The sequence below is a fragment of the Euphorbia lathyris genome, chromosome 6 (genome assembly GCF_963576675.1).
Source record: "Euphorbia lathyris chromosome 6, ddEupLath1.1, whole genome shotgun sequence".
Taxonomy (NCBI): Eukaryota; Viridiplantae; Streptophyta; class Magnoliopsida; order Malpighiales; family Euphorbiaceae; genus Euphorbia; species Euphorbia lathyris.
Window position 1 is genome coordinate 22,274,126 of NC_088915.1, and position 18,562 is coordinate 22,292,687.

An 18,562-nucleotide genomic window follows, 5' to 3' on the forward strand; every position below is an offset into this window, starting at 1 on the left:
AGATTATTTTTATTTCTTATTTTACGTTATATAATTATAATATCTATACTATTTAAAATTAATAAATTATTGTGTATCAACTTAGTTATGTATTTTAACTTATTAAATCTAGTTATTGTATATCAACTTATCTAGTTAACGTTATTATATTATTTTATCATTGAATGAACTAGAGTTATTAAAAATTCAAAATTGAAAACATAACTCGTAAATTCAAATGGAGAAAAAAAGATAACCCATATAATCTATAAGTAATTAATAAATAATTTATATATAATTTTTACAAACAAGTAACGGATAAATAATTTATAACTTAGTGAATTCAAATCCATAAAAGATAGCCTATAGCATTATTTAACTTATTCGTTCAATTATTTTGTTATAAAAATCGAACTCACCGATATTACTGATATATTTCATAAACTAAATTGAACCTAATAGATCGAAAAACCAAAATTTATCAGTTAGGTTCGGTTTTTGAACACTCCTAAACACAATACTACAAACATTCCTAAAATCACTAACATAATAGCTCCACTAGTCATTTATAGTTTGTCTTATAGCAGCCTATAGTCAACGGTCAATGTGCATGCTATACATGTATTACATTGACCTATAACTGTCAGGTATTTTAGTAATTTCGATTTGATTTGAACCGATGCACACCCATTGTACATATTCAGCTCCAAATTCCCACCCCCAACTCCGTGAAAGGATGAAAATGCCCTTTCATGGGTTTTGGGTGGGAAAAGATTTTTTTTTTGCCTTTCCGTCATGCGGGCGTGTGGCTATCACGCCTCACCGTGTGGTCGGACGTGATAGCCACATGCCTCACCGTGTGGTCGGGCGTGACAGACACACGCCCGACCACAAGGTGAGGCATGTGGCTATCACGCCCGACCACAGGGTGAGGCGTGATAGCCACACACCCGACCGCACGGTGAGGCGTGATAGCCACACGCCCGACCGCACGTTGGGGCGTGATAGCCACACACCCGCGTGTCGGGAAGGGAAAAAAATAGGTTTGTTCTTCAATTAAACCCGTAAATACTTGTAAACACTATACAATTTTAATTTAAACCCGTAACATGTCCACGTGTGAATTTTTTTTCTAATTTTACATTTTAATTATTATTATTCTAAACAATTATAATTATTCTAAAAAATTCTAAATATTAAAAAATTACAACAAGTCAATTCGTTCGGTTCTAAATAATCAAATTAATAAAAACTAAATTAAATTTTAAAAAATTGAATTTTGCCCACACGGGCGTGAGGCCATCACGCCCTCACGACGTATGAATATTACGTCATCTCCTGTGGTGGGGCGTGAGGCTATCACGCCTCCACCTCTGGTGCGGCGTATGAATATCACGCTGCACCAGAGGTGGAGGCGTGATAGCCTCACGCCCTACCTCACGAATCCGAATTCCCCAAAAATCCAAATTCGAATAAACAAACGTCCAAAAATCAACAAAATCAAACAGAATTTTGTAACATTAGTCCTTTTCCTTTGTCGTCCCTCTTCCGATCCATGTTTTCGTTGATAAATTACTCCGGATTTAATCCAATAGAGTTTAGAGAGGATTTAAGAATTTTAAAATTTGGTAAAAATGTATTTTCGTCCTTTCACAGAGCTAGGGGTTTGAATTTGAGACTGAATGTAGTAATTCACTTTTATTTAGGGTATTGCTAAATACCGCCCTTAATTTCCGTTTCACCGCACTGTTTTGACCATTTTACCCTTGCCACTTTTTTTCCCCCTAAAACCTTAAAAACTCTCTCTAGTTTTCTCTCCCGGGCACAAATCCCGGATTTGAAAAAAATGGATCAAAACATTCCCGAAGACAATGAGTTCGAACACGAGGTAATATTACGAGAATTAAAAACGTTATTAATCATTTTTTTATTTTTTTTATTCGAATTTTGCCTGGGCGGGTGGCGATTACCACCCGTTCCTTAGGCCGATCGGATGAACTACCCGATCGGCCTAAGGAACGGGTGGTAATCGCCACCCGCTCCACCCATGGAACGGGTGGTAATTGCCACCCGCTCCACCCATGGAACGGGTGGTACGCGCCACCCGTTCCACCTTTGGAACGGGCAGTACGCGCTGCCCGTTTCCACCTATGGTGGAACGGGTAGCCTGCCCGTTCAGGCAAAAGTGGACAGAAATTGCCCCGAACTAATTTCGAACGGGAGAAATAGGCCCGAAGTATTTTTTTTTTGTAATTTTAATGTAAATTTTTCGTATATTCAGGTACCGATAGAAGATTGGAACCCCGATAACATTGATTATAGTTCGCGTTTTATAACGGATACCGTTTTCCCCTCCAGTCAGGATGCTATTGATTGGGCAAAAAAGATAGCTATTCAGAATGGGTTTGAGCTTGTAATATCTTCGCACAAAAATGGGGGTAAACAGAAGTTGTTGCGCTGTTCACGGGGTGAACGATATAGAGGTGTTGTGAAAAATGATGAAGATCCTGCAATTAGGAAAAGTAAAACTAAAGCGTGCCGATGTAAATTTCAGATTAAAGCCTATCAACATGCAGACCTTTCGGGATGGGGGATAAAGGCTAAGGCTGGGTTAACTGGAATGCATAACCATACAATGCGTATGTATCCAGAGGGAAGTCGGCAAATGAGCGGACTCAGTATCGCATCTAAACAAATTGTGCGTGATATGTCTTCAGCTCAAGCAAAGCCTTGTGCTATTTTAGCAGCAGTTAAAGAAAAACACCCAGAGGACAACTCAGTAATTAAACACATATATAATTACAGGGACAAAATGAGGAGGGACGCGTTTGAAGGTAGAGACCTGGCTAGTCAATTCTACCATATTGTTGTGGAGAACAAATATGTCAATTACACACAGGCTGATTCAGGTGTGATAACGCATGTGTTCATGGCACATCCAGAGTCAGTTGATATGTTCAGGACTTACCACTGGTACATCGGCATTGATTCAACGTACAAAACAAACAAGTACAAAATGCCGTTTGTTGAGATTGTTGGGATGACGCCATGCAATAATAACTTCAAGATAGCGTATGCTATTGTTAAAGACGAGACCGAAGGGAGCTATCGTTGGATTTTGCAAAGGCTGAAGATTTTGCTTGGGGATGATCTTAACCCGACCGTTGTTGTTAGTGACAGGGAGCTTGGGTTATTAAAGCCGATACAAGAAGTTTTTCCACAAGCAGCGCACTTGCTATGCACTTGGCATATTAATAAGGATGTGGAAGATCGTGTGTATAGAATCATTGGAGATAAAGGCCTTGCCTCTAAATTCAAGAATGGCAAATGGAGAACAATATTAGAATCATTAACCATTGAGGAGTACGAGACCAATCTTATGATGATGAAGGAAAAGATGAGCAGGTTCAAAGGAGTTATCTCGTCCAGATGCCAAATGCCAGTCATAACTCACTTGGCCAAATGCCAAGCATCCATAATCTCCTCTAACGACTGCCTATATACAATCGCAGCATCCTCGTCCAGATGACTCATGTGATCCAGCACAGTTTCACCCCAGCCAGATAATCGACTAACCCACTGTAAAAAAGTAAGGAACAAAAAACAAGGTTAATATCATCCCGATACCGTATCCATCGAGAATATAGAGTCCTCGGGGTCTCAGTAATGGCATCAGGGCCATACGGCATCCACATGACCTACAGATGTATAAAATTACATCAACACATACAAGTAATACACAAATTTGTTTTAATTGAATAGTATTTATAATTATAAAGCAAGTATACCTCATCTGCTGTCAACACATCAAGCCGGGCACGAAATGCTCTCAACCGCTCATCGCTCTTCTCCATCGATATAGATGGCCACAACGAAGCCCTAGGAAGATCCGGGTCAACTGTAACTGCCTCTCGATGTGGCCTGAAGCAAGGAAAATACTCGTAAATCCAGGACTGGAGCAATGTCATACAACCCGTCATCTGCCCGCAATCTCCTCTGGTAGCAATACCAAGATGACGGTATAGATATGCTAGTGCAGCTGATCCCCAAGAAAGTCCAACGGCTCCAGCCGCCGAGTCCTGCACCTCTAACAGACAAGAAGGTCGGATGCGGTCACCACTCTTGTCTACGAACAAGGTGGAACCGAGCATCAGCCACGTCCAAGCTATAGCCTGGGTCTCAGGAATCCGATCACCTCCACAGCGCTCCATGACGGAAGCGGCTCGTATACCACCAGAAGCATAATGACGGGCATCTAACTCAACCCGAGTCGCCCCAAACAAATCCATCATGCACTCCTTAAGCTCATCAACAGTCGCATCAGCAGTCACCATGGCACCATCTATGGGGATGCGCAATATCTCCCACACATCATGCATCAAAATGGTCATCTCGCCAAATGGCATGTGAAATGATGACGTGTCTGGCTGCCACCGCTCAACAAATGCTGTGATCAGTGCAGCATCTATGTGACTGTGCATAATACCAGGTAAATGGAACAAGCCAGATGACTCGATACGCGACTGAATCGTCCGGGAAGAACCACTGTACCATAATCTCAGCTTCGTGCAATACCCTGATCTGGTATGACACCTAAGGACGCCCCTGTCCTGACCGGCCCATATAGCACATGCAATATGTCCCAAAAAGCTCGGGATCACAGCACCATCAAATGGACCCCCGGGGACGGGGTCCTTCACAACCTAGTCATCCTCTACACTCCTCGATCGCTTGCTGCTACCTGAAATTACAGCAAACGGTAGACATTAATTTTTTAGTATATTTTTCAATAATCACGATTAACACAAATACAAATAAACACATTTTTTAATGTCTCCTACCAGAAGAAGATGCTGCGGTAGAAGAAAATCGTCCGTCTCGACCCCTCGTCACAACGCCACGACCTATGGGGATAGTATCAGCACTAGGACGATGCATAGAAGCATCCCCGTCCATGTCTATACCAGCCGCCTCATCCCGTCCCTCAGCACGCTCCGCCTGTGCAGCATGTGCCCTCCGGGCGTCCGCCATAAACCGCTGCTGCTCCTCCCGGTCCCGCCGAGCAGATGCAGTAACAGGACGTGAAGACGTGCGTCTAGGGTCAGCTCCCTCCTTATCCTGTAATATTATTTATTTATAAGGTATATTCAATTTAACATAAATTTTTTTTTCTATACGTTCGGGTTTGCCTACGCCCGGTCCGTGCAATTTTTTTTTTAAAAAATTCAAAATTTGCCCCTTTTTGGCCTGGGCGGGTGGTTTACACCACCTGCCCTAAGGGCCAAACGGGTGCGGCATGCGCCCCACCATAAGGTGGAGCGCATGCGTTGTACGCGTTCCACCTTAAGTGGAACGCGTACGTCGAGCGATCCACCCTAAGGTGGATCGCATGCGCCGCGCGCTCCGCCTTACGGTGGAGCGCGTGCGCCGTGCGATCCACCCTAAGGTGGATCGCTCGACACTATGCATCTCCACCTACGGTGGAACGCATAGTTCATGCGTTCCACCGTAGGCGGAGATGGATTCCGGCGCCCGCCTAGGCGAAATTCTGGGATTTTAATCCCGAATTTCGACCCGATTACTCACGATTTTGATAATTTTTTTTATAGAAATACTTACCGTAATACCCATGTATCCTTTGCCGATGCCTCCTCTTCGTGTCATCTCGTTTTTGGTCGGTTTTTTTTAGAATGGAAAAGATGTTGAGAGGATTTGGAATTTCAAAACTTATGTTTGAAATAATGAGAAGGGCAAAAAGATCAATACAGGGCGGTGAACCGGAATTTTAGTGCGGTATATAGTCGTCCACTTTATTTATTAGCAGGAGCACGTGATCCTGCTTCATGAGCACGTGATCTATTCCATTACATAAATTTATAACACGCCATAGAGACTGGCGTCGTTTTCAACGCACTGTGAAATCTACTCTAAATCTACCTTTGGCTGGTTTCAACTAGTTTTCCTGTTCGTTTGCAGCCACTTTGCTCTTCAAATCAAAGTACATACAAACAAAATTATTCTTGTTAACTTGTCTGTATAATCTGATTACTTCTCATCACTACTCATAACATCTTCTTCCAATTTTATTCAGTAAAAGAACAACAAGCAGTTACAGCGATTTCGGACTCGCGCAAGGTTTTGAAAATGGCGGATGCCAGTGAGAAAGTTGTAGCTGTGATCATGGTTGGCGGCCCAACCAAAGGTAATTGAAATTCCCGTTTTCTTATTGTACAGGTTTCATTTTTGTGTTTGTAAAATTAAATTATCCATTTCTGGGTTGTATTGTAGGTACTAGATTTAGGCCTCTTTCATTCAATACTCCAAAACCTCTGTTCCCATTGGCAGGCCAACCTATGGTTCATCATCACATTTCTGCCTGTAAAAGGGTTCGCATCAATTCAAAATCTCTTAATTTCTTTCCTTTTGTTCATTTCTTCTCTTAATTGATTTTCTTGCATTAGATACCTAATTTAGCTGGGATTTTTCTGCTTGGATTCTATGAGGAGCGTGAGTTTACTCTATATGTATCTTCAATATCTAATGAACTCAAAGTACCTGTAAGGTAATTGCTACTATACTGTCAGTAATTGGTAATTTATTTAATTTTTGTTGCTGATTCCTGTTCTGTGTTGCTTTAGATACTTGAAAGAGGACAAACCCCATGGTTCTGCTGGTGGTCTTTATTACTTTAGAGACATTATTATGGAAGATAGCCCGGTTTGATATTTTCCCCTTTCTCGTTTTTTGTGTGTTGGGTTTGATTATGAGAATCCTAAATGTATTTGATGCTTCCTTGGTTGCTGCATTTATTTTGTTGGCCAGTCTCATATCTTTCTGCTGAATTGTGATGTTTGTTGCAGTTTCCCACTTCCAGATATGCTTGGTAATGTGATTCTTTTACCATTATGGTTGTGATTTTGCTAAATAAAGTAGCCGCGACTTCTTACATAGTTATCACCGGACATTCATGGTTTCTTATTGTATTTTCAGAGGAACATAAAAAGTATGGTGGGATGGGAACAGTGTTAGTAATCAAGGTTTGTGGATGATTTGTTTTCAGATTTTGTTGTATTTCTGCCAATGCATCATGAATTTTTTCTTAAGTTGCTTTCTTTTCTGAACTTATTCTGATTGTTCATTTCTTTATTTGGGTCTAGCGCAGGTGTCTGCTGAATCAGCGAACCAGTTTGGAGAATTGATTGCTGATCCAATCAGCAAAGAACTGTTGCATTATATAGAGAAACCAGAGACGTTTGTAAGTGAACGATTTAATATGAAACTCATTGGAACCTAGTAGTCTCAGTGATTTACTTATAATGTATCGGTTGTTCAGATTTATACATTTGTGGTTTAACAATATTTGTGAATTGTAGGTAAGTGATTTGATAAACTGTGGTGTCTATGTCTTCAACCCAAAGATTTTCACTGCCATTGAAGGTGTCACCACTAATAGAGAAGGCAGAGGTTCATCTTTATCTCCTGTAGATCTTAAGTTTTATCACTTTATGTCTCAATGAAATCGGCTTGTATCGCGCTTTTCTGGAATTCTGATGATTTGATTGTTGACTAATCTGTCACAAGTACACAACTTCCGAACGATAGTGCTTCTTACCATTTTAAATTTTATATCCTCATCGTGTTGAATTTCTTTCTTTCCTGTCTTTCTTTATGGCTGAGCCCTTTGAAACCTGTGAGAATTTTCTAGACAAAATAGATGATTAAAGAGAAAAATAATTCAAGCTTTGCAAATTAGATATTCTATTGTACCGAAGCCAAAATTAATCACTATATGCTTTTACATAATGATCATCCATTTCATTTATGATTAAGTTGATTAAAAACTTACCTTTTGTAACATTTTATTTTCCATAAGATGTATGATGAATATCATATGCAGTGGCATCATGTATTGATATATATAATTTTTCGATTGCAGAAAATCTTCTTCGCCAATCCAGCTTCGAGGGTCATCAGTCATTGACAAGGTTGACCTCTCATTATATATATATGTATATATATGTATGTGTGTGTGTGTGTGTGTGAGAGATGTGAGAGAGTATTACTGTCAAATGCAACTTCAGTGATAAATTTCTGAATGCTAATAATTTTGATAAAAAAAAAAAGAATTGATACTTCTCTTATACTTCATATGTTTTTTGGATGTTTTACTATGAGTCTTCAATTACAACATGTATACTTGCAATGTTCTACGATCTTCACGGCTCAACTGTTCATGGCAGCATCCTTTTCCATATATGGGATTGTTTTGTATAACACATTTTGTCATGTTAAAAACTGCAATTTCTATTGACACGTTTTTCTCTCCAGAACGAATCTGCCTACAAATTTTGTAAGATTAGATCAAGATATTTTGTCACCTCTTGCCGGAAAGAAGCAATTGTATACATATGAAACCTTAGATTTCTGGGAACAGGTCAAGACTCCAGGGTAATGTGTTCTTTCGTTTGACTTTCGAATTTAAACCATAGACAATATCTGCCTCGTCTAAATTTCTTGTTAATAATGTAGGATGTCTTTGAAATGCTCTGATTTGTATCTTTCCCAATATCGGTCTACCTCCCCACATCTTTTGTCCATAGGGGACGGAACTAGGAGTGCTACCATTGTTGGTGATGTTTATATTCATCCGTCAGCAAAAGTACATCCAACTGCAAAGGTAATTTTTTCTTCCCTTTATTTTCATTAAACCAATTGTGCATTTTTCCCACTGTTCGTTCTAGTTCATATTATTTCTTTCGTTTGTACAGCTTGGTCCCAATGTTTCTATTTCAGCAAATGTACGCATAGGACCAGGTGTAAGGCTTATAAGTTGCATTATCTTAGATGATGTCGAAATTCAGGTACGGAACTGGATTCTGTAATGAAATGCTGATTTGGGAGCTAAACTCTTTTCGTATTCTCTGGTGGCAGGAAAATGCAGTTGTCATTAACTCCATTATTGGATGGAAATCATCTATAGGAAGATGGTCGAGAATCCAGGCAAGTTTAATCTTAAGATATTGAAGGATCTCTGTTCTTCCTTTCAAATGACAACTTACTTCACAATCTTACCTCTCCACATCTCCACAGCCATTTTGCACATAGGAAACCCTGCTCATCTTGAGCCACAGGCGTTCTTTTTTTTTTTCTTGTTGATTGAACTTAAATTTTGACTGTTCAGGCTGATGGAGACTACAATACGAAGCTCGGAATAACGATTCTTGGTACTTAATTGTGCTCATCTTCCCAACTGCATAAATTGTGGGGAAACCCTTTTGAAACAATGTTGCTTTTTGTCCCTTGTGCAGGAGATGCTGTCACAGTTGAGGATGAGGTCGTGGTTACTAACTGTATTGTTCTCCCTCATAAAACCATCAACAGTGGAGAGCAAGATGAAATCATCTTATAACGATCATCTCCATTTCCCAACTCAATCCTATCTTACCTTACCCATCCCCAACTATAATCATATGGTTCACTACACTTGGGGATTTTGTATCTTCATGTTTTTGTTTTATTAATAACTCGACTCTTATAATTGTCGCTAATTGTATCAAAACTACTCGGAGATATATATGTATTTTCGTTTTGTTTCAATTCCAACAAGCTAGTACAAAAGGAATACAGTTATAAAAAAATTGCTCTTGTAAGAAAAGACTTATTATTAGCTAGTTCGTACATGAAAATGTTCCTGGGAACATCCTTACAGGTGAATCAATGGTGCACTTCAATAATCCTTCTTCTAATCAGACATTTAGATGGCTGATTCAAAAATTAAGAAAAACATCCAGCTTTAAGACAACATCAGGTTATCATCTCTAGGAAACTCTGATGGTAGAAGACCATTTGGCTCGGATCGTAAAGTTCAGACCAGAACAAGAAAAAATAATGAGCGCCCAATAGATATTACCAAGGGCTAATTATGCAAAAATCATATTTAGCAAACATACATCAGAAGCAGAATACACCAAAATGAACACATAATACGCAGCAAAATTCAAATATCATCAAGATTAATCTATAGCTCTGGCACAGGTATGCCAGTTTTTAAGAACTACATCTCATACAAAAAGATTGGTCCTGTAAATAGATAATAGTGTATACTAAAATTATGTGCAAATACCTTTTATATAACATAACAACTAAGTTGTGATTTGTTCTCTTGGCCCGTTTTATCAACAGACGTGTCATTTCCAACATAAGGTGTCAGCCCCGATATCTCCTTCACTTGGTCAGATATTACATGAGATTGTGTCAGACAGCTACTTCTGAATTTTCTGAAGCTTTGGTTATGTTGACATACCACAACATGATATGAAAAATCACTGGTTTGCCGCTAAGTTTCACCAATATGATCAAGAAATGCAATGTACGCTCACTGGTGCGGCCGTAACTCCAACTTGTACGCTTGTATCTCCATAGGAGAGATGATTACGTGTCCCTCTTGAGCTGTATCCCCAACCTGTTCTGCGTACCCAAGCAGTTCTGTATCTTCATGCAAAAGATTTAAAGAAGTAGCTTTTGCACTCAACACTTCAAGCCCGTTTAACATGCTGAAAAGGTTTACAGGCTCGTTTGAAACACTAGCACATTGTGTTCTGCCCTTATGACAGTATGCAGGATCCCAATGCCGCCTCAGTAAAATTAGAACAAACCTATGATCTCCAATCAGCTGCTGAGGAAATTTTATAGGCCGGGGAACTTTAAAATTTACTATGTGCAAGTCACATGGTAATGAAGCAGCTAAAGGAGCGAAGGATCTTGGGGGTGGCTGAATAGATAACTCCAGGGGATTCTTCGCGACAAACGCATGTAAAGGATAGTTCAAGTGAGCTCCAACAGAATGAGAAAGAAGAGACGGGCTCAAGGGAAAAGGATTTGAAATAGGAACTGAAGTAGAAATGTTCGACTCAACAAGGATATGAAAGATTACATTCATCGGACGGTTATCCATCACTCCTTGCCCAAGACCACGCCCATCATCCCTTAACAAACGGCGGTCCAGCATAATCTCTAACCATCCATCTTCCGGGCTTGCCACACCCAACGACTGTCTAGAATGGACAGAAAACCTCTGACCATTGGATCCTTGCATGAATGCTAGAGAGGGCATTGGATAATAGTTCCCCTGCAGAGGGATCTTCTTATAAGTTTCTCTACGACTCGTCTGAAAGCCGTTTAGATCAGAGTAGAAGATCCTTTCATTATCAAGATCGGTCTTGTATCTTACTATCAATTCCCTGTCATCAAATTCCTTGCCAAGAAGCTCAACATGGTATTCTTTCTCAGTGAGAAACCCTTGTACAGTATTGCCTCCATTATAAATTCTAGTACTATGGGAGATTGGAGATTGTTCCCAAGCAGTCTTAGGATAAGAGTACACTTCCTGCATTAATGGACCTTCAGAAATAATAATGTTTCCACCTTCTTCAACAATAGGTTGAGCATCACCATCTGGTTTAAATAGGTAAGCCCCACTTGCTGGACTGAAGTACATACCTATTTCCTCACCAACAACACTCCTAGAACCATCGTTATGGGAAATCTTCTGCAACAAGCCAAACTTTGCATTGAACGTGAGAGTTTGTAGTTCATTATGGATTTCAACCACATTGCCTTCTACTCTAGAGCAAGAATATGGAGTAGGGCATGAAAATGAATTGGATCCTGAGGAATACTTCAATTTTGCTGGTTTTGCTTTTTCACATCCAGCAAAACCATTGACAATATAATAAGCTTCCAACCCCATGGCAGGAACAGAAGCCTTCCAGTGAACACGATGCCTCCCAGTGAAAATCTTGCTTTCGTCGTGCTGCAGTTCAGGAGAAAGTTGGCTTGGAACACAAGTCCAGTTTGAGTCCAGAACGGCGACATCTGGCCTATTAACAATAACCATCACAACCTCTTCTCTAGTTTGCTCTAAGGGATTAAAAAGGATGACTGATTGTGAAGTCCCTTCACGTGCAGGGATTGCTTTATGCACTGGCTGAACATCATATTTCGATCTTGCTAGCTCCACCTCAAATTGGGATGGATTATGATCAAATTTTTCGTGGCGGATGCCAAGAAGTATTTCAACAGCTTTAGACATGAAAATTTGCAAGTCCAGCAATGAAGTATGCATCCGAACTCCATAGTCTCGAACAACATGATCCCTAGCAGTACCTGTCACACCATCATGGTGTTGAAAAAGAGCTAAATTCCTCCTCGCCGCAGTCAACTTGTAGCCAAATCCTGTGGCCAACTTTTCACATTGTGCTCTCTGACAATAACCAAGTAACAAGGACATCATGATTTCTGTAGCACGAAGTGTTTGCTCTAGCACCCGATCAACAGCCTTGAAGAAAGGCCTTGAAACATAATAGCCACTCCAGTAGTCCTGTTCCCTATCAGCATAAGTAAAGAAGTCGCCAGATAAAGATGGGAAACCACCAACCTGAACAGAGCCAACCTCTCCAGGAAGGGAATAATTTATTCTATCTGCCTCCTCACGAAGAGTTTGGAAGTAATCATCTAAAGTACCAAAAGTTGCCACTGCATTTAAACTAGGATTGGAGTTGATATAGTCAAATAACATTTGGTAATTGCGAAACTGAGCCTCTGCTTCATCAACAGTGACATAACGAAAATCATCTCCAAGAGGAATGAGAAGAGTATTAGTCCTGTATAGTGTTGACTTCTTTCTATACTGATCTAGTAACATTTGGGCCCTCTCCTGCACATTTTCCTGGCTGGTTTCCTCCGGATGTTGCCCCCAAGGGCACATCTCATACAAAAAGTCACGTACTCTAGCAAAATCAAACTGACAACAAATAGCAGGCTCTGGTCCACATGTATGGGGAATATCATAAGAATAGAAGGGCATCATGTGTACAAAAATATCAGTTGTTTCTGCAGCATCCCAACTCTGACGCCAAACATATTCTAAATTCTTATGTAGTGCAAGCTCCTTCTTCAGCTCATAGTGGGTTCTTTGGATAAGCATGTTCTCAAAACCCATACGGCGGAGAAGATATGCCATGGTAGCAGAGTAACCAAATGGATCTATTGCCCAAGAATTCTTCGGAACAACCCCGATGGTGTCATTCAACCACATATTGCCCTCTGTAATCTGACAGAGAATTTGCAATAATTTCATATCTAAATATTGAACAAAAATATCACAAGCATAAATTGCACATATCCAAAACACAATAATCTCTTGATTTTCTGGTAAGATCATAACTGACCTGCAAAAGCACTCGGCCTTTGACTGAGATAATATTAAAAGAAATTTTATGATCAATGAATACATGACAATAATATATGGAGCAAAGCACAAACAAGAATACCTAAGCCTAAGAAAACTAATCACCCAAAGAACTCCGACTAACACTATCTATAATTTCACTCATTAGCACCTGCATACTACAAGTGTATGTCCATGTAAAACGTGCAAGCCATACTTGTTGTGGGATATAAGTTTACATGCCAACTCACCATAATGCTCAATCCTACAAGTGAACAAGACAAGGACACAATTGACTTATGTCTTTTTCCTAAGGGTTTGATTGGATGGGGAGTTTAGAGGGGTTAATAAGGGAAGGGTTAGTAAGGGTTGATAGAAACCCTTGTTTGGGAGGGGGAAGGGTTAGTAAGGGTTTTTACAAACCCATGTTTGGAACACACAAAAATTAAAAGGGTAAGGGTAATGGAGGGGTTTTGAAGGGTTTTTCTTAAGAAATTCTATCCAATTTTCAACCCACCAATTCGGTGGGTTTTGAAGGGTTAGAAATTACCCTTCCTTCCCCTTCTTTACCTTTCCCTACCCTTCTCTACTCTTCCTTTATTTACCCTTCCCTACCCTTCATCCAATCAAACCCTAACCAATGAATGGAGGTTAATTATTTATGTTCTTTCTTGTCCAGCTGAAACAATAATTAGACAACTATCGACGAAAATAACCAAAACCCACATTCACCAAATAATGTAATAGATAGTGACATAGTTATTAAAAGCGTGCCTCGGCTAAGGCTCCAGCCTTAGCGCCTCTGGAGCCCATAGGCGGGCGCGGTCAGTCAGGCGCGCGCCTTAGTGCACCTTGGTGCGCCTTAAGCTAGGCGCGCGCCATGGCGCACCTTAGGGTAATTTAGGGTATTTTAGGGTTGAGGGTATTTAGGGTTTTGAGGGTATTTTAGGGTTAGGGTATTTTAGGGTTTTTTAAGTTCAGAAAATAAAAGAAAAGCAGGGATAGACAAAGATCGACAGTTTTTACTCCACATATCGCAACAGTTAACTCATGCCTTAGTAGTTAACTAGAACTTAAATCATGCATTTTATGGTTTTATTGTTGTTATTTGACTATTTGTGATTATTTGTGACTAGTATTATGAATTTATGATATTTTTTTTGTGTGCGCCTCGAGTCGCTCGGGCGCGCGCCTTAAGTTGCGCCTTGCGCCAAGGCTCCAGGACCCCCTTGCGCCTTAGTGTGCCTTGCGCCTTTAATAACTATGGATAGTGATATATGGGAATCAATAAAGGACACAGCTAATGATAGCTGGAGTCTGCTAAGTCAGGGGATTGATGTGAGGTTTGGGTAAGTAGTTATATTATATATATAGGAGTAATGTGGCCAGAGAAGGACAGGACAGCTTTTGGAAATTAGTCCTTTTCTGTTCCCACAAGGCAATGCCCCTTCCTGAGCTATAAACAAAACCAAAAGGACTAATTTCCAGAAGCTGTCCTCTGTCAATACCACGCGCTATGTAAAACAACTTGCCCGAACCTCACAGCAATTCCTTACATAACAAGACTCAAGCTATCATTAGCCACATGTCCCTTTAGTTCCTTACTACCAGATTTTCCCCCTAGATCATTCTCAAGCAAAATGGCTCCAACTTAAAGAGAGATACAAGTGCATTGTACCTGCTCAATTATGGCAAAATAATGTGAATTGGCCTGCATCAAGAAAAGAAATCAAACGTTGGTTAATAAGTGAATGTAAGGGTCAGGTAATAATTAATAAATAATAATGAAAAGTACTTCAGGGAAAGGTGGAAGTAGGGATGATATCATTGTTCTGATTGCAATATCTAACAGTACAGATAGTCATATAGGGTCCATCTGTTTTCCCCCAATTGAATGTAAAAGGAAAATGACATAGAAGAAAGAAAGTAAAATTGCATATAGAGGCATTTTTGGCAATATGTATTTATGAACTCATTACGATACCTCATCATTCATAACCCAACCACCTCCAACAATCTCTAACTGGCCATTCTTCACTAATCTGGTAAAAGATTCTCTTTTTTCTTCTGTTGCATCTTTCCACCATCTCTCCAGATAAGACATTTCCTCCCATATGAACTTCCGCCGAACATCCTACAAGTCCAATTTAAGTAATCTTTATCATTATAATAGCTCAAAATCAAAACCCAAAAAATTACTCAAAAGTCAACCCCTTTTCTGTGGTAGACATAGTACACATCAAAATTGAATTTGAACAGCAAATTCAGTTAAGACCTAAGTCTTCAGGGTGCATAAAATTCATACATCATGAGAATGTAGCAAGTTGAAGAAAGTTGTAGAATTTTTTTCCTTTTAACATTGTTTCTTCACAGGAAACTAAGGGACAGACAAACAGATCAAATTCAAAATGCAGATAATACATCATATTTAGAATTGCACTGCAGGATAGGAAGACAATGAACTAAGAAGCTACTTTAGCAGAAATTCTATAATACTTGTAATTGCGTGATCAATCACACGGCATTCATTCAGATACTATTGAAGATATCCCTACTATCAAAACAAAAATATTATTATTAGCAACACATAGATAAAATAAAAAAAAAATTTAAAAAAAAAAACTCTATAAGGAACAAATCCTATTCGCGCTCTAGAACTCGTACAAACAGTAGCAACAGGAAAAAAAAGGGGAAACATTCAGTCGGATTACTCGGTTTTAACTCCTCTAGATGCTAAAAAATAATTTTGATACTCACCTTTAAAATGACAAGGTAACCAAGCAAAAAGATAAGACCCCAATTTAACTCCACTTAAACATCAAACCAAACCCTCTTATATTGTCTAGAGGCACTAAAATCATATAGTCTTTTTCTTTTTCTTTTTGAGAAAAAAATCATATAGCCTTCCCAAGTCATAGCTTCTACGTTCCAAGTCTGTTTTATGTAATAAAAGCAGTTACAAATATCGGCAACCGTATAAACTAGCAGTCACATGTTAGTCACTGTTGTGTGTATTTATGTAATAATGAAATAAAAGAAGATAATGTATTTTCATCAAGAATTTCTTGAGATTCAGGGTTACCCTTAGTAATCATAGGTAGAAAATCAAATGAACAGATTAATCTTACTCGTCCCATAACCAGATCCCAGGACTGTAATATTGTTATCATGTTGAAAATAAGAAAAATCACCCTAGATGGAGTGTAAGTTTAGCGGCCGTAGGAGTAGGGAGGCAGGGACAATCACCCTAGATGGGAGAGTTGTTCAGGCCTCGGATTGCTTCCGGTATTTAGGATCTATTATCCAAACGGATGGAGAAGTAGATGGAGATGTTGCTCATAGGATTAAAGCTGGTTGGTCGAAGTGGAAGAGTGCTACGGGTTTCCTTTGTGATCCCGGCATGCCTAATAGATTGAAGGGAAAATTCTACCGGACGGCAATTAGACCAGCATTGTTATATGGTACGGAGTGTTGGGCAGTGAAACACTGCCACATCCATAAGATGTCAGTGGCGGAGATGCGTATGTTGAGATGGATGTGTGGTCATACGAGAAAGGACCGGGTGCGTAATGAAATAATTAGGACAAAAGTAGGGGTCACATCTATTGAGAATAAAATGAGAGAAAACCGACTAAGGTGGTTTGGCCATGTGAGACGTAGAGCGCTTGATGCGCCGGTTAGGAGAACCGAAGAGTGGCAAAGGGATGTAGTGGTGAGGGGTAGGGGAAGACCTAAGCAAACTTGGAGGAGGGTGATCAAGAGTGATATGAGTTTACTGGGAATTGAGGAAAATATGGTAGTGGACAGGACGGATTGGAGGGAGCGAATCTGTGTCGCTGACACGACTTGACTTTCACGGTTTTATATGATGGTTCATGTTAGCCGACCCCGAATCATTTCGGGACTAAGGCTTTGTTGTTGTTGTTGTTGAAAATAAGAAAAATGAAAAAAAAAAAAAAACAACTCATCTAATGAATTTATTACTTTAAAATAATTTCAAAAGCACCATCGCAGCAAAAATCTGTTTAGTACATCACAGGCATAAAAAATATATGATGTATGTAACATTCCCTTCTTAAGGATCGAGCTTCAAATACAATATTCCAGATAGCAACAATTTACATCCTTACACGCCAAGAATAAGTTCATCAAGAACCGCCACAATCCCCAATGCAAGAATCTAAGTGAAACCTGGTAATCAAAATGCATTTTCACACTTGATGTAGAAGTTCCACCATAATTGAGCAAAAGTCTATGTCGAATACAGAATCAATTTAGCAACCACATATCAGAAAAAGCAAAAAATCGACTTCATTCAGCAACTCTTCACCATAATTTCAAGATATACCATACAAATTTCCACTAATTAAACTTAAGCCGTCGACAGCAGTCAATATATCCAACCAAAATGAACACCATAGTTACCTTGGAAAGTGTTTGCACAATCGTATCGAGTATGTGCCTAGATTGCTTCTGATAATACTCCTCCACAGTAAATTTCCAGCCGGGATCATTATGCGAATGAGGCACCACAAAAATCTTCAGTTTCTCAGTATCCCACTCATTTCCTTTATATCGCACTTTCCAGCCTTGTTTCCAGGGCCCGCCATCCACATCCAAGAAGTCGATCTTATCGTACAAATCCTTAGTGGTTATATCCACGATACTACTCAAGAAAGGAGCCTTGGGATCGTTATCATTTACGGATTTTCTAGGGATCGTCTTGCGAGGTTTAAGAGCACGAAGAGTAGGTTTAGATTTGAATGGATAGGAAAGGGGCTTGGGGATGCCGAAATGGAAGATTGTGATGATAAAGAAGAGGAGAGAGATGGAGAGAGCAACAGTGAAGAAGTTAGTGAGGATGAAGTTAATGAGAGCCGTGCGTTTTCGTGTCTTCCTTAATGGAAGCTTTGATTTGGAGTTTGGGGCGTTGGAGGGTAGGAGTGAGTGAGTCCAGCCGCTGCCGGCTCCTCCACGGCGAGCGTTGCCGCCAAAATAGGAGGAGAGGGGCATGTTGTGTGGTTTTATCAGGCTTGGATTTAGATACACATCAGGTAAAGGGAGATGATGAGATCTATGTTAAATTCAGTAATCAAATAATTCTCCTTTGGCAAGAGACTGGACCAGAACAACAAAGCAAATGTTTCTTTTTATACCTTAAATTCAATTTCTTGCCTTATTTTTATTTTATTATTAATACTTCTAGTAACTCATTTCAAAAAAAAAAAAAATTAATACATCATTTCAACTCGTTTAAAAGGTTGATTTGTCTGCCTCTTCAATTTGTATAAAACTAGTCGAAAACCCGTGCGATGCACGGGGTATGAAACTTTTATATAATTTAAATAAATAAAT

At 39.6% G+C, this 18,562-nt stretch overlaps 4 protein-coding genes across 4 annotated transcripts; 2 read left to right on the top strand and 2 right to left on the bottom strand.

The window, feature by feature from the left end:
• The first annotated feature begins 1,807 nt into the window (after window positions 1-1,807).
• Window positions 1,808-3,508, top strand: LOC136233617 (PKS-NRPS hybrid synthetase cheA-like). The gene is made up of 2 exons (XM_066023346.1): window positions 1,808-1,867; window positions 2,261-3,508. Exons 1-2 carry the CDS (start codon window positions 1,826-1,828, stop codon window positions 3,506-3,508), a joined length of 1,290 nt encoding a protein of 429 aa, XP_065879418.1. The 5' UTR covers window positions 1,808-1,825.
• A 1-nt stretch (window position 3,509) lies between these two features.
• On the bottom strand, window positions 3,510-5,646 carry LOC136233618 (protein MAINTENANCE OF MERISTEMS-like). Its single transcript, XM_066023347.1, has 5 exons — window positions 5,599-5,646; window positions 4,821-5,097; window positions 3,768-4,720; window positions 3,607-3,677; window positions 3,510-3,558 (listed from the first exon to the last, which is right to left on the bottom strand). Exons 3-5 carry the CDS (start codon window positions 4,458-4,460, stop codon window positions 3,510-3,512), a joined length of 813 nt encoding a protein of 270 aa, XP_065879419.1. The 5' UTR covers window positions 4,461-4,720; window positions 4,821-5,097; window positions 5,599-5,646.
• Window positions 5,647-5,877: 231 nt separating this feature from the next.
• On the top strand, window positions 5,878-9,576 carry LOC136232530 (uncharacterized). Its single transcript, XM_066021747.1, has 16 exons — window positions 5,878-5,977; window positions 6,071-6,181; window positions 6,268-6,365; window positions 6,441-6,541; window positions 6,618-6,696; window positions 6,802-6,862; window positions 6,970-7,016; window positions 7,142-7,234; window positions 7,353-7,443; window positions 7,916-7,964; window positions 8,308-8,427; window positions 8,509-8,656; window positions 8,748-8,840; window positions 8,911-8,979; window positions 9,161-9,203; window positions 9,288-9,576. Exons 2-16 carry the CDS (start codon window positions 6,124-6,126, stop codon window positions 9,386-9,388), a joined length of 1,251 nt encoding a protein of 416 aa, XP_065877819.1. The 5' UTR covers window positions 5,878-5,977; window positions 6,071-6,123; the 3' UTR covers window positions 9,389-9,576.
• A 376-nt stretch (window positions 9,577-9,952) lies between these two features.
• Window positions 9,953-18,338, bottom strand: LOC136232529 (alpha-mannosidase 2). The gene is made up of 4 exons (XM_066021746.1): window positions 17,633-18,338; window positions 15,192-15,341; window positions 14,886-14,918; window positions 9,953-13,090 (listed from the first exon to the last, which is right to left on the bottom strand). The coding sequence occupies exons 1-4, from the start codon at window positions 18,218-18,220 to the stop codon at window positions 10,355-10,357; spliced, it is 3,507 nt and encodes a 1,168-aa protein (XP_065877818.1). The 5' UTR covers window positions 18,221-18,338; the 3' UTR covers window positions 9,953-10,354.
• Window positions 18,339-18,562: the final 224 nt, after the last annotated feature.

What these genes read in the sequence shown, in the direction of transcription:
- LOC136233617 (XM_066023346.1), top strand. Translation starts at nt 1,826, where the DNA reads ATGGATCAAAACATTCCCGAAGACAATGAGTTCGAACACGAG. An exon ending in ACAATGAGTTCGAACACGAG is followed by an intron (nt 1,868 to 2,260) that starts GTAATATTACGA and finishes TCGTATATTCAG; the next exon opens with GTACCGATAGAAGATTGGAA.
- LOC136233618 (XM_066023347.1), bottom strand. Translation starts at nt 4,460, where the DNA reads ATGCACAGTCACATAGATGCTGCACTGATCACAGCATTTGTTGAGCGG. An exon ending in ATGTGTTGACAGCAGATGAG is followed by an intron (nt 3,678 to 3,767) that starts GTATACTTGCTT and finishes ATACATCTGTAG; the next exon opens with GTCATGTGGATGCCGTATGG. An exon ending in CTATATTCTCGATGGATACG is followed by an intron (nt 3,559 to 3,606) that starts GTATCGGGATGA and finishes ACTTTTTTACAG; the next exon opens with TGGGTTAGTCGATTATCTGG.
- LOC136232530 (XM_066021747.1), top strand. Translation starts at nt 6,124, where the DNA reads ATGGCGGATGCCAGTGAGAAAGTTGTAGCTGTGATCATGGTTGGCGGC. An exon ending in TTATTATGGAAGATAGCCCG is followed by an intron (nt 6,697 to 6,801) that starts GTTTGATATTTT and finishes TTTGTTGGCCAG; the next exon opens with TCTCATATCTTTCTGCTGAA. An exon ending in TAGAGAAACCAGAGACGTTT is followed by an intron (nt 7,235 to 7,352) that starts GTAAGTGAACGA and finishes TGTGAATTGTAG; the next exon opens with GTAAGTGATTTGATAAACTG.
- LOC136232529 (XM_066021746.1), bottom strand. Translation starts at nt 18,220, where the DNA reads ATGCCCCTCTCCTCCTATTTTGGCGGCAACGCTCGCCGTGGAGGAGCC. An exon ending in GTTGGGTTATGAATGATGAG is followed by an intron (nt 14,919 to 15,191) that starts GTATCGTAATGA and finishes TTCTTGATGCAG; the next exon opens with GCCAATTCACATTATTTTGC. An exon ending in ATTTTGCCATAATTGAGCAG is followed by an intron (nt 13,091 to 14,885) that starts GTACAATGCACT and finishes ATTCTCTGTCAG; the next exon opens with ATTACAGAGGGCAATATGTG.